Source organism: Lynx rufus, unplaced genomic scaffold, assembly GCF_022079265.1.
Source record: "Lynx rufus isolate CCGP_SWC_20201006 ecotype Redwood Valley unplaced genomic scaffold, mLynRuf1.p SCAF_5, whole genome shotgun sequence".
Classification (NCBI taxonomy): domain Eukaryota; kingdom Metazoa; phylum Chordata; class Mammalia; order Carnivora; family Felidae; genus Lynx; species Lynx rufus.
This window is the reverse complement of record NW_025814867.1, coordinates 100268530-100283688: the sequence shown is the minus strand read 5'-3', so window position 1 is coordinate 100283688 and position 15159 is coordinate 100268530. Positions and strand designations below refer to the sequence as shown.

At 38.2% G+C, this 15159-nt stretch overlaps 1 protein-coding gene across 1 annotated transcript in view; it reads right to left on the bottom strand.

Moving 5' to 3' along the window:
- Positions 1-2535: 2535 nt before the first annotated feature.
- The window catches only part of SLC9C1 (solute carrier family 9 member C1), an 87208-nt gene continuing 74584 nt past the window's right edge, over positions 2536-15159 (bottom strand). Inside the window, exons 23-27 of the mRNA XM_047100320.1 lie at positions 12717-12848; positions 12402-12587; positions 10622-10748; positions 9713-9759; positions 2536-2601 (exon numbers count right to left, since the gene is read on the bottom strand). Coding sequence (XP_046956276.1) covers positions 2536-2601; positions 9713-9759; positions 10622-10748; positions 12402-12587; positions 12717-12848 — 558 coding nt within the window. The remainder of the gene's footprint in view (positions 2602-9712; positions 9760-10621; positions 10749-12401; positions 12588-12716; positions 12849-15159) is intronic.

The window sequence follows — 15159 nt, the reverse complement described above, 5'->3', positions numbered from 1 at the left end:
ATAAGAAAACAAGTATTTTCATTTCTGTTTCATCAACTCTATTTCAAAGGAAACAGATGTTACCATGGAATAAATTTGTTAATTTGAAAAAGCAAATGTTGATACTTCATTATTTTATTTCGTACTTCTTATTTTCTCTATAGTCTGGGTATTGTCTTTTTCCTGAAGAAAAATTTCCTGAAGGCAAATTTCCTTAAATTTGCCTATTGGAGTCATGGTGTTTTCCTGATAATTTTGCATATACTTTTCCCAGGTAAAGATATTGATCATAATACAAATAATTCTTGCAAATAGTTTTTCATGAATATAATTTATTGTCAAATTGGTTGACATACAACACGCAGTGCTCATCCCAACAAGTGCCGTCCTCAATGCCCATCACCCATTTTCCCCTGTCCCTCACCTCCCACATCCACCCTCAGATTGTTCTCCGTATTTAAGAGTCTCTTGTGGTTTGCCTCCCTCCCTCTCTATTTGTAACTATTTTTTTCCCCTTCCCTTCCCCCATGGTCTTCCGTTAAGTTTCTCAAGATCCACATATGAGTGAAAACATGGTATGTGTCTTTCTCTAGCTGACTTATTTCACTCAGCATAATACCTTCCAGGTCCACGTTGCTGTGAATGGCATGATTTCATTCTTTCTCATTGCCAAGTAGTATTCCATTGTATATATAAACCACATATTTATTTTTGAGAGAGAGTGAGGGAGCAAACCGCTAGTGGGGGAGGGGTAGAGAGTGCAAGAGAGAGAGAATCCCAAATAGGCTCTAGGCTCAGCTCAGAGCCAGACATGGAGTTTGATCCCACAACTGTGGGATCATGACCTGAGTCAAAATCAAGAGTCAGACACTCAACCATCCGAGTCAACCAGGTGCCCTTAATCTATTTTTAAAACGGTCTTTGTCACAGGAAGTAGCATCTAAGAATTAGAAGTTTTTAAATGGAGATACAAAGATTTATCTGAAGGTCATTTTTTAACCCAGAGATATGCTTTATGTAGATTAGAATCATATAAAGCATGCACACGCGTGCGCACACACACACACACACTATATGTATATATATGTATACATATGTACATATATACATATATACATATGTGTATACTGAAAGGAACAATCCAAATGACAGCCCTGCCTTAGTTTAAAGCTAGGTTCTCTTTTCTGCTCATTATGGATCTTTGATAAGAAATACAATTGCTGAGAAGTCTGTTTTGCTTGCTGTTTGCTACGAGCATTGTGAGACCTTTCCTGAATGTAACCCGCTGTGTAGTAGAATGGGTTGTGAAACTTCCTAAATGTAGTCTGATATGTAATGGAATGAGTGATCGTACACAAACTAACCGGCATTTCTCGCTTCTGTAAACCTGCTTGCTTAGCACATTCCTCACCTACCCCCTTCCCCCTTCCCCCTTTTTCCTCCTGCCACAAGTAACAACGGACAAAGCCTTCCCGCCAAAGGACAGACAAAGGACGCCCAATCAGAAAACAACAAATGTCCTTACTTTAAAATCAACTAATCAGGCCCCTCATAATTTGAAACTTCCCCTGTGCTATTTGTCTCTGTCTATAAAAACGCTGTACCAACCCTGATCGGGAACTCTTAGCGTCACCGGCAACGAGTGCGCAGAGGTCCAGGTTCGAACCTGCAATAAACGACCCTTGCCGCTTGGCTTTGACTTACGACTCTGGTGGACTTTTGTGGGAGGTTTCGGAACTTCAGGCATTACATATACATATGTGTATACATATGTGTATACATATACACATATATATACATATATATATATACACACACATATGTATATATGTGTGTGTATATATACATATGTATATATATGTATATATATATATATATATGTGTATATATATATATATATATTTCCCCATTGGTGCTGCATTTTGAACAACCAACAGCCAGACTGGTCTACTCCCTAAACGTCTTGCTGTCTTGTGTCCCTTTTCTAAACATCCTCTTCCCTTCTCAACAAAGGCTGTGTTTATGTAAAACAGGAGTTGTTTCTCTTTGGATTCCTTTGAGTTTAAGCTGCCACTCTCCACAGTGTATCTTGTGTTGTTATATAACTGCCTTCTAATCAGTTTTGCTTCCTTAACTAGAACAGAAACTTGAAAATTAAAGTCATCACGAATTACCTGTTTATATCTTCCATCATACATGGCAGCCTGAAAAATGACCTCCTGGATTGGGGGGCAGCCAGTTTTGCATGTACAATTAAGTAGTAGAATGTAGAGAGGAGGCCATGAGTCTATAAAGTTGTCAGAAATCTAGATCAAGGAATCTTATTTTAAAGTTAATTTTCCAAGTTAGAATTTGGAAATAGTGTCATTAGAAGAATGAACTGGCTATTGGAAAGTGACCATATTGCAAATAATGGCTAGTGGAAAGTGATATAATTCACACTGTCACAAAAGAGCCACACGAACATGGCTTTAGCCTGTATCTCCAGAGACAGGCATTATCTGGATCACATTGAGGAAACTGAGGCAGCTTACCAGATTTTCATTTAGTTTTATTCTAGATGACCTCATAGACGTCCATTTCCTCCTTGATACTATCCAATAGCCCTGTAGATTCTTGAATCTAGAAATGGAGATAGGAGATAGGAGTCAAATTCTGAGACTATTAATAAGAGTCAGATTTATAAAGCAGGACAGATGTCAAATCTGGTCTACAGAGCAGGGGACTGAGAATTAGAACTTCTGGCATTGGCAGCGCTGTGTGCTCCATCCTGGACGCCAGAACACTTTGTAAGGAGCTGCTGGATTTGGGGCATGGGACTTTTTATTATGTAAAGGTATAGCCACAGTTCTAGGGTGTGGTGGGAGGAGGGGTTGGGGGAGGAGGAAGGGAACTGGCCCAGAAACACCCATAACCAGGATCTAACATCAGGGAGAAAAAGCATTTACTAAATAACACAAGTTGACAATTGTCTCCATAAGACTCACTCGGTGATGTTTTTACCATTTAATAAACTGTCTCTCACTTCCACACTATTTTCTCTATATTAACCGCCTCACGCAATCAGTTTTTTTTTTTTTTAATTATGAAAATGGAGCACTTTGGGGGAATCTGTACAGGGAGATCATTAGCTTCCCTGGCTTCTCACTCAGTTCTTCAATATCTACTATTAAGCTGACTCCTACGAGTGAGGCAGCCTGCCCAGGCTAAGGAGAAAGAAAGGCTAACCAGTGGCCTCCAGGTATCATCTAATGCTGGAAGCCGAGCTATCCAACCAGCCTGATGGCAGGGCCCCAGGCAGTGGATGGATCGGGACTGCAGGGCGGCCCATAGACAGTGAAGCTTCTTGTACTCCCGCTTTTATGTAATTTGGCCTTAATAAAAGTACCTGGGGAATTGTCTGTTGGGGAATTGCCCTAGACAGGCCCCCTGGGAAAAGAACTATTGGGGAAAGAAATAAGGTTCCGCAAGGAAATTGTGCGGCCCTACATTTAGCCCTTGCCACCCCCTATGAAGACTCCTCTACCTGAAGGAAGGATAGCCCCATATATTTCCCAGCCAAGGAGGGGCAAATGGATTTGAAAGCCCCACACCGGCAACAGAGGAGTGTATCTATGGGCACAAGTTACTCCAACTCCTAGGCCCACTTGGCCCCCAGGAGGCATTCTAGATGATGACTGAACCTAGTCGGTTAAAGTACAGAATGGTCCATTAGTTCCTAGGTGCATTGCCTCTCTGAGAATGTATGAGGTGTGGTTCCTAAGGCCCTCCTGGCCCCCTCCTGGCATCTCACACCAAGGGGAACATTTTTGTTCCTCAAGCCACAAATGGTTCAGGGAAACAACTAAGAGGTCATGTCCCTGTAACTGTTCCACTTCAGGTGTTGAGAGATAGATGACCTTTCATGAAAACAGCAAAGCAAATGCTCTATAGATTATAGATCAATGTAGATACATAATGAAAATAACGTAAGAAATTAATCAATAAGCAAAGGGCAGGAAGGAACGTTAGGAGAAAATAACCATGTTATTCCTTAAAGGGTGATTACCCATAGGAACATTTTTAGAATTAGGTAATGCTAGAAAACATAGATGACGCATGCTACAAGGAAATTGCTAACAAATATATAATGCCACGTTTGCCACAATAAAGCAGCCAGTTCAACACAATAAAGCAGCCAGTCCATTTTTATTTTTATTTTATTTTATTTTTTTCACTTTTTCACCGATGTCATTCATCCTTCGGGAGCCCCTGGACCTGCTGGAGTTGGACTCCGGCAATCTAACATTTTGTCTTAAGTGTTCTCCTCATCTTCTTCATTTTTGAAATTGTAATTTCCCTTTGTTATTTCCTAGACTTCAGCAGCAGCCATGTTTGGGAGAATTAGAAGAGATGACTGTATCCCTATTGTTTTAGAAATTTAGTACCTGGAGGGCACAAGAAGTTTGGAGTAGTCTACCATGTTAAGAAGGGGTTAGCAGAGAGTAACAGAAATTAATGGGTACAGATTGCTTGTTATGTGCCAAACGCTATGCAGTGTACTTTCCATTTCTTTAATCTGCATGGCAGCACTACACGAGGTACGTATGGTTATCATTCCTGTTGCATAGATGCAGGAAGTGATGCTTAAACAGGTTAAGAAAACTGTCTGAGATCACGTGGCTAATAAGTGATGGAACCAGGAAGCAAACCAGGAATCTCATGCCAAAGCCTATATTCTCAGCTCCTATGTTATTCGGTCTACAGTTCCAGGCACTGAGCAACAACCAGGAAATGTTTGAGGAAAAGATTCCCCAGAAAGACCCCAAAATATTAAAAAAAAATTTTAATGTTTGTATTTATTTTTTTATTAAAATTTTTTTTAATTTTACTTTTTATTTTTTTAAATTTGCATCCAAATTAGTTAGCATATAGTGCTACAATGATTTCAGGAATAAATTCCTTAGTGCCCCTTACCCATTTAGCCCATCCCCCCTCTCACAACCCTTCCAGTAACCCTGTTTGTTCTCCATATTTATGAGTCTCTTCTGTTTTGTCCCCCTCCCCGTTTTTATATTCTTTTTGTTTCCCTTCCCTTATGTTCATCTGTTTTGTCTCTTAAAGTCCTCATATGAGTGAAGTCATACGATTTTTGTCTTTCTCTGACTGACTGATTTCACTTAGCATAATACCCTCCAGTTCCATCCACATAGTTGCAAATGGCAAGATTTCATTCTTTTTCATTGCCGAGTCATACTTTATCCATTTTTTCCATTCATCCATCGATGGACATTTGGGCTCTCTCCATACTTTGGCTATTGTTGATAGTGCTGCTATAAACATGGGGGTGCATGTGTCCCTTCGAAACAGCACACTGGTATCCCTTGGATAAATGCCTAGTAGTGCAATTGCTGAGTGGTAGGGTAGTTCTATTTTTAGTTTTTTGAGGAACCTCCATACTGTTTTCCAGAGTGGCTGCACCAGCTTTCATCTCCACCAACAATGCCAAAGAGATCCTCTTTTTCTGCACCCTGGCCAACATCTGTTGTTGCCTGAGTTGTTAATGTTAGCAATTCTGACAGGTGTGAGGTGGTTTTGATTTGTATTTCCCTGATGATGAGTGATGTTGAGCATTTTTTCATGTGTCGGTTGGCCATCTGGATGTCTTCTTTGGAGAAGTGTCTGTTCATGTCTTTTGCCCATTTCTTCACTGGATTCTTTGGTTTTTGGGTGTTGAGTTTGATAAGTTCTTTGTAGATTTTGGGTACTAACCCTTTATCTGATATGTCATTTGCAAATATCTTCTCCCATTCTTTTGGTTGTCTTTGAGTTTTGCTGATTTTTTCCTTCGCTGTGCAGAAGATTTTTATTTTGATGAGGTCCCAGTAGTTCATTTTTGCTTTTGTTTCCCTTGCCTCTGGAGATGTGTTGAATAAGAAGTTGCTGCAGCCAAGATCAAAGAGATTTTTGCCTGCTTTCTCCTCGAGGATTTTGATGGCTTCCTGTCCTACATTTAGGTCCTTCATCCATTTTGAGTTTATTTTTGTGTATGGTGTACGAAAGTGGTCCAGGTTCATTCTTCTGCATGTTGCTGTCCAGTTTTCTCAGCACCACTTGCTGAAGAGAGTGTCTTTATTCCATTGGATATTCTTTCCTGCTTTGTCAAAGATTAGCTGGCCATACGTTTGTGGGTCCATTTCTGGGTTCTCTATTTTGTTCCATTGATCTGAATGTCTGTTCTTGTGCCAGGACCATACTGTCTTGATAATTACAGCTTTGTAGTTCAGTTTGAAGTCTGAGATTATGATGCCTCCTGCTTTGGTTTTCTTTTTCAAGATTGTTTTGGCTATTCGGGATCTTTTCTGGTTCCATACAAATTTTAGAATTGTTTGCTTTAACTCTGTGAAGAATGCTGGTGTTACAGTGATAGGGATTGCACTGAATATGTAGATTGCTTTGGGTAGTATTGACATTTTAACAATATTTGTTCTTCCTATCCAGGAGCATGGAATCTTTTTCTATTTTTTTGTGTCTTCTTCAATTTCTTTCATAAGCTTTCTACAGTTTTCAGTGTATAGATTTTTCACCTCTTTGGTTAGATTTATTCCTAGGTATTTTATGGTTTTTGGTGCAACTGTAAATGGGATCGATTCCTTGATTTCTCTTTCTGTCACTTCATTGTTGGTGTATAGGAATGCAACCGACTTCTGTGCATTGATTTTATATCCTGCAACTTTGCTGAATTGATGATTCAGTTCTAGCAGTTTTTTGGTGGAACCTTTTGGGTTTTCCATATAAAGTATCATGTCATCTGAGAAGAGTGGAAGTTTGACCTCCTCCTGGCTGATTTGGATGCCTTTTATTTCTTTGTGTTGCCTGATTGCAGAGGCTAAGACTTCCAGTACTATGTTGAATAACAGTGGCGAGAGTGGACATCCCTGTCTTGTTCCTGACCTTAAAGGGAAAGCTCTCAGTTTTTCCCCACTGAGGATGATATTAGCGTTGGGTCATTTGTATATGGTTTTAATGATCTCAAGGTACGCTCCTTCTATCCCTACTTTCTTGAGAGTTTTTATCCAGAAAGGATGCTGTATTTTGTCAAATGCTTTCTCTGCATCTGTTGAGAGGATCATATGGTTCTTGTCCTTTCCTTTATTGATGAGATGAATCATGTTAATTGTTTTGTGGATATTGAACCAGCCCTGCATCCCAGGTACAAATCCCACTTGGTCGTGGTGAATAATTTTTTCAATGGTTTTTTGGATTGGGTGGCTAATATCTTGTTGAGGATTTTTGCATCCATGTTCATCAGGGAAACTGGTCCATAGTTTTCCTTTTTAGTGGGGTCTCTGGTTTTGGAATGAAGGTAATGCCGGCTTCATAGAAATAGTTTGGAAGTCTTTCTTCCATTTCTATTTTTTGGAATAGTTTCAAGAGAATAGGTGTTAACTCTTCCTTAAATGTTTGGTAGAATTCCCTGGAATGTCATCTGGCCCTGGACTCTTGTTTTTTGGGAGAGTTTTGATTACTACCTCCATTTCCTTACTGGTTATGGGTCTGTTCAAATTTTCTATTTCTTCCTGTTTCAGTTTTGCTAGTGTATATGTTTCTATGAATTTGTCCATTTCTTCCAGATTGCCCATTTTATTGGCATATAGTTGCTTATAATATTCTCTTATTATTGTCTTTATTTCTGTTGTGTTGGTTGTGATCTCTCCTCTTTCATTCTTGATTTTATTTATTTGGATCCTTTCCTGTTTCTTTTTGATCAAACTGGCTAGTGGTTTATCAATTTTTTAAATTCTTTTAGAGAACCAGCTTCTAGTTTCATTGATCTGTTCTACTGTTTTTTGTTTGTTTGTTTGTTTGTTTTGGTTTCAATAGCATTAATTTCTGCTCTAGTCTTTATTATTTCCTGTCTTCTGCTGGTTTTGGGTTTTATCTGCTGTTCTTTCCCCAACTTCTTAAGGTGTAAGTTAGGTTGTGTATCTGAGATCTTTCTTCCTTCTTTAGGATGGCCTGGATTGCTATATACTTTCCTCTTATGACTGCCTTTGCTGCATCCCAAAGGTTTTCAGTTTTGGTGTTATCATTTTGATTGACTTCCATATACTTTTTAATTTCCTTTTTAAGTGCTTGGTTAGCCCATTAATTCTGTAGTAGGATGTTCTTCAGTTTCCAAGTATTTGTTACCTTTCCAAATTTTTTCTTGTGGTTGATTTTGAGTTTCATAGCGTTGTGGTCTGAAAATATGCACGGTATGATCTCGATCTTTTTGTACTTACTTAGGGCTGATTTGTGTGACAGTATATGGTCTATTCTGGAGAATGTTCCATTTACACTGGAGAAGACTGTATATTATGCTGCTTTAGGATGGAATGTTCTGAATATATCTGTTAAGTCCATCTGGTCCAATGTGTCATTCAAAGCCATTGTTTTCTTGCTGATTTTTGATTAGATGATATATTTATTTTCGAGACAGAGTGAGACAGAGCATTGAACGGGCTAGGGTCAGAGACAGAGGGAGACAAAGAATCTGAAGCAGGCTCCAGGCTCTGAGCTGTCAGCACAGAGCCCCACGCGGGGCTCAAACTCTCAACCACGAGATCATGACCTGAGCCAAAGTCAGATGCTTATCTGACTGACCCACCCAGGTGCCCCAGAAAGACCCCAAAATATTAAGGGAGGGAGTGAACTTCCTGCTTTTATGCAGGGGATGGGCAATGAGTATTTAAAAGAAGTGTTGGCCTCTTGAAGATCAGAGAGACACAAGAGAAACACCTTCAGCCTCCCCCACAGAACCTGTAATCACCTTTCATTCAACATACATTTGTGAGTAGAGATTCAGGGGAGAAGGAGCATGCGTTCTCAGAGTTACATATGCAGTGCTAATGGGCAAAATGGACTTGATGTAAAACCTATTTCTAATAACCAAATACACAATTTTCTGGCTTGTATATTTTTAGCAGACATCTCTCAGATTCTGGGTACTATAATCAGCATCTCCTGGAGTAATACAAACAGCTTGGCACAAACTAGATTTAAAAATAAATTCTCTACCCTATCTGGAACTCTCAAAGATTCAGTCTACAGGCATGCTGGTGTAGATGTAGTGAGGTACTTCCATTTTATTCCTCTGCCCCAGTTTCATTTCCAGGGCCCTACAGTGTTTCATAACTTGGGATCTTGCTGTAAAGTTGGCCCAGGATTTTGAAGATCCCAGGAGATCCCCAAATGACCTATCAAAGTTCATAGCAGAGTGTAAAATTAATATTTAGGGGATTTTCTGAAGAACTTAGGTTAGCCTGGGGTAGATTAAATTAGTGCATTTATTACTGAGCTCCTGCTTTGTGACAGGCCTTGTGGATAATCGGGCAAACTGTCTTCAGGTTGGGAGCTCCTGGATGCAAAGCCAAGGTAGCAATGAAGGCTTCAGACCAGTCAAAATTTCAGCCCCAGGTGGAAACATGGGAGGAGCTTATGTACATGACAACCCTTGCCACCCCAGTAGTACGTGGTTGCTAATGTGATTCAAAAGGAACATTCTGGTATCTTCTGAACTTTCTTTCTCTTTGTCATTTAATATTTAGCTAAAAATATAAATACAATTGCCACTGTACCCTAGTCTAAGAGACAGTGCTCATATCGAAATCTGTAAAATGATTAGCAGGTAAACTCCTCCCAATTAAGAGTTTAAATTCCAGACACTCTTTTCCCCCAAAATAAAGCTTTTAAAAGTACTGTTTTAACTTACCTCACTCTTTGTTTCACATTGAAGATCTTTATATAGTCTGCTTGTAGCTGGTTCAAAAAAGACTGTGTTAGTTCAAGCACTGAAACAAAGGACTATTTCAATTAATCCAACTATCACATTAGACCAGGTTTAATCATTCACACTCAGGGCCTGTGATTTGAAATTGGTGGTAAACTCAATTGGTGGGAAGAAGGGTCACCTTTTTCAAAAAAGGCTTAAAAGTCTTTTATTATAAACATTATGTAGTGACACCTGGGTGAGTCAGTTGGTTAAGTGTCCCACTCTTGATTTTGGCTCAGGTCATGCTCTCACGGTTCATGAGTTCAAGCCCTGCATCTGGCTCTGTGCTGATAGCACAGAGCTTGCTTGAGATTGTCTCTCTCTCTCTCTCTCTCCCTGCCCCTCCCCTACTTGCTCTCTCTCTCTTTCTCTGAAAATAGATAAATAAGTACATTTTAAAAAAGATTATGTAACAAACAAAGTTTGGAAAGAGAAAAAATTACCTGTTGTTCTATCGTCTCAAACACATTTATGTTAATGTGTGTTGAGAATGAATGCCGGGCCCACTGGTAATTGGAACAGTCATGCAGTGCAACACTACTGTCATTATTACTACTATATAAAATATTTTAATTTGGGGGAAGAGCTAAAATTCTCTCATTAAACTTTTCCCCCATATTATTTTGATTACATGATTATACATGTTTATTCTTATAGTTGAAATATAGAATAATTTCTACCATAACATGGATATTCTCAGTCTGAATTCACCCATTGGATATCAAATATGGCAATTAAAATTATTTCTCAATGCTCTAGATAGAATTCATACAATAGTTCCCAAATACATCTATGTGTATTTTATAAATGGAAAGTAAGTTCTCAGTTACTCAAAGAAATCTAACTCACATGTTGGTGTTGTTGGAAGAGATGCTTTATGTGAAGGTACATACTTTCTAGTGTTCCATCTGAATTTTTTCACATCAACGAAAGTTTGAACAATCATTACCTTTGTGAAATCTTCAGTACCTTGCACCTGAAGTTTGACAGAATATAAGGTAATAAATGAGTATATGTCATACAATTAAATGTTTCTCTGGTAAGCTCCTAACTATCTCAAGACCTCTCTAAATATCTGGGCTGAAAAGTAAACATAAATATGAGACAGCTACCTTAAAGTACCTGGATGTGTTGGCTTTTTGAAACTCAATATTCCATATACTTTCCCTGATTTTTAAAGTTTCGCTCATTTCTCTTACAAATGAGAAAAATGATTGAGAGTTAATCATTAATGGTCCTTTAAAACATCACCCAGAGAGATTTTCTATGTGGCGAAAAGAAAGTTTAAAAAATAGTGGATTTCAGGGTGCCTGTGTGGCTTAGTCGTGTCCTACTTAAGTGTCCTAATGGGGCTCAGGTCATGATCTCACAGCTCTGTGCTGCAGCTCAGAGCCTGGAGCCTGCTTCTGATTCTGTGTCTCCCTCTCTCTCTGCCCCTCCCTGCGCACGCTTTGTCTCTCTTTCTTTCAAAACTAAATAACCATTAAACAATTTTTTTTTAAAATAGTGGATTTCAAGAAATCCTTCAACCTGTGGGTGGTTTTGGTATTTTTTGAATCACATTGGTACTCAAATCTACAGTAAGTGGGGCTTTCTGTCTAGGAGAGTAGACAGACTTGGGTAAGTTTTAGGCTCCCTTGAGAATCTCTTAGTTGGCCATCTAAATTCCCAACCAGCACCCACACCCAAGCTCTGTTATTATGTATTCAAGCATAGAGGTAGGGAGCACCACAGTTAAGAGTAATGTCTTACTTCCTCTCATGTGGCTATCACGTTGGTGCTGGTGGCGTCCACTCAGAAAATTTTTTCTTGTGACCCCTTCTCACCTTGGGATTCCTCTTATCCTCACCTCATGTTTTTCTTGTGTCTCAAATCTACCCTGTAAGTACTTCTATCATAGCTGCACACGTTTTCTTAATAAATTTATATGTTTTTCTTTTCACTTAGTTGGCAGATTTTTTGAGGGCAAGCTGCAGATCTCATTTGTCTTGATCACTTTAGCATCTAGCACTGTTTCTGTCATATATTAATTGCTTAAAAATATATGCCTAATTTAATTGACTCTGGGTACCTCTTTCAATTTACTTTCTGTAGCTATATTTTGTATGTCCCCTGATTCCTCCTGACATGTGCCTCTCTTTTGCTACCCAACACACACACACACACACACACACACACACACAGAGCTTAAATATGAGGAGTCTTTCACTTCTATATTCACTTGAAAAGTAGCTGAGGAAATACCACTGATACTCAGTTCAGCATGGGCCTGGCAGAGCCTTTCTAGAGTACTGTTGATGCAGTCCAGAGAAAGTGGTCCTTCTGCATTGTGTAAATGAACTTAATAGACCCTCTTTTGTTATTTACAACAGCACCAAAATCTAACTATAGCCAAGAGGTACAACTTGGCCAGCCTCATTAACATTGAACAGGGATATCTTGGTGTTTGGGCTACCCATTGCCAAAGGTATCAGCGAACTTGGGGTGTGTGTGCTGTGTATGTGTGCTTCTGGAGTGGTAAGGGAAAGGGAGAGGATGGAAAGGTGGAAAAGTGGCAATTTTTGTAATGTTAACACATTGTTGGACATATGGCATATTGACCCGAAGACATGAATCAACATTTCCCTACCTGATAGCATGTTATAGGAATTAAAGAAGGTGCCTTATAAGCTTTCCGTAACTGACAATCTTCTACAGCTCCATGTATGAGGATGACATAGATTACAGTTTCATCATAGATATCAGTTTTGGTGTTCTTTGGTATGTCCTTTATGCAGACGTTACAGAGTTTTAATTGCATCTTGTAGTTCCAATCCTACAAGGAAAACACAGTTTCATAACCTATGGTTTATAAGGTTTAATATAAATTCCTAAATAGTTAATAACAGTACTTTAATAAAACTCCATTCAGAGAGAAGAGTGAGTTTATACAAACACTTCTTACCTTATAAGATAAACGTTCCCTGATTTTTTTGGCAGTAATAGAAAGACCAAGTTTTAGCCACATTTTATATTCAATGTGAGGACAACATTGCTCAAAAGCTTCATACAAGTGACTTTTGGGAATAAAACATGTCTGAAAAAAGGAGGATACAAATTTAATATTTCATTCTGTACACCTATAGTTTAAGGAGATAAGGTTTTCTCATTTACGTATAACATTAAAACTAAGAATTTAAATGATGTAACATTCATGTTGTTGCCTGGAAATCTGATAAGATGTGTACAGTAGTAAATATTGGTGTGATCTTGTCATAAATTAAATATTAAAAGGCTACATGCTCCAATGAGATGTTCTTTATTATTGTTATAGATTCTGAAAAAAAAAGAAAATAAAGTATAAAAAATTATTTAAACTTTAACTAAAGATATGAATATTTCTAAAAATACATTATTTTAGAGAAGTAAACTTTTTAACTAACAGTAAAATGCCAATGCTAGCAATGATCAGAATATTGGCTATCAGGAATAGGCTATTAAGAATATACAAGACACTGTGTATGTTGCTTTTTATTTCTCATGGGTAAGTATGTATGAGTGGTATTGCTGGGTAATACGGTAATTGTGTGTTTAACTTTATAAGAAAGGGTTGAGACATTTTACAGTCTCATCAGCCACGGGTGGGAATTTTAGTTGCTTTACGTCCTTGCCAATACGTGGTACTCATTATCTTTATTTTTAGCCGAAGTAGTGGGTATGTAGTGATACCTCATCACGACTTTTAATCTGAATTTCTCTGAGAGCTAATGATATCAAACATCTTCTCTATGTGCTTCTTTTGTGAAATGTTTGTTCAAATCCTTTGTGTAATTAAAAACAATTTTTTTAAGTTTATTTATTTATTTTGAGAGAGACAGAGACAGCTTGAGTAAGGGAAGGGCAGAGAGAAAGACGGAGAGAGAGAATCCAAAGCCGGTTTTGTGCTGCCAGCGCAGAGACTGATGCAGGGCTCGAACTCAAGATCCTGACCTGAGCTGAAACCAAGAGTTGGAGGACACTTAGCCAACTGAGCCACATAGGCACCCCATTTTGCCCAATTTTTAATTTGGTGGTTTGTCTTCTCATTTTTGAGTTGTAAGAATTCTTTATAAGTTCCATTGTCAAGTAATTTTTCAGATAGATATTGTGAAAAATTCCCCACCGTCTGTGTTCCATATTCTTTATGGTGTCCTTTAAAACAGAAGAAGATTTTAATACTAGTGACATTCCATTTATCAGTATTTCCTTTTATGGTTAGTGTTTTTTGTGTCCTGCTAAGAAATCTTTGCCTACATCAAGATCTTTGTGTCCCTTTAGAATTTTTATAGCTCTAATTTTTATGTTTAAGTCTACAATCATTCCAAATCAATTTTTGTGCATAGTGTGTGGGGCCAAGGCTCATAGCTTCCATGTGGATATTTGGAATTTTCAGGATCGTTTGTTGAAAATGATATTATTGTCAAAGATCGATTGACTGTGTATATATGAATCTGTTTCTGGATTTTCTTCCTTATTCCACTGATCTATATTGTCTTAATCTTAAGCTCATTCCACACAGTTTTGATTATAAGGTTTTATAATAAGGCTTTAAGTTAGATGGTATAGTTTGTCTAACATTATTCTTTTATAAGTTTTAATTGACGTGTATGTAATATACAGTGTTATATTAATTTCAGGTGTATAATAAAGTAACTCAACAATTCCATATATTAGTCAGTGCTCATCAAGATAAGTGTACTCCTGGGGCTCCTGGGTGGCTCAGTTGGTTAAGCATCCAACTTTAGCTCAGGTCATGATCTCATGGTCCATAAGTTTGAGCCCCTCATCGGGCTCTGTGCTAACAGCTTGGAGCCTGGAGCTGCTTCAGATTCTGTGTCTTCCTTTCCCTTTGCTCCTCCCCTGCTCGCTATCTGTCTCTGTCTCTCTCTCTCAAAAATAAATAAACACATTTAAAAAAAAAGGTAAGTGTACTCTAAATTCTCTTCACCTATTTCACCCATCCCCCCATCTTCCTCCCCTCTGGTGACCACTTGTTTATTCTCTAAAGTTAAGAGTCTGTTTTTCAGTTTCTCTCTCTCTCTCTCTTTCCCCCCTTTGTTTGTTTGTTTGTTTGTTTTTTAAATTCCAATGAAATCATATGGCATTTGTCTTTCTCTGACTGACTTATTTCATTTAGCATTATACTCTCTAGATCCATCCATGTTGATGCAAATGGCAAGATTTCATTCTTTTTTAATGGATGAATAATATTCCATTGTATAATATTCCATTGTATATACATATATACTAGATCTTGTTTACCCATTCAGTTTATCCATTCATCTATTGATGGATGCTTGGGCTGCTTCCATAAATTGACTATTGCAATTTGAGTATTAACTATATATCCCTTCAAATTAGTGTTTTCA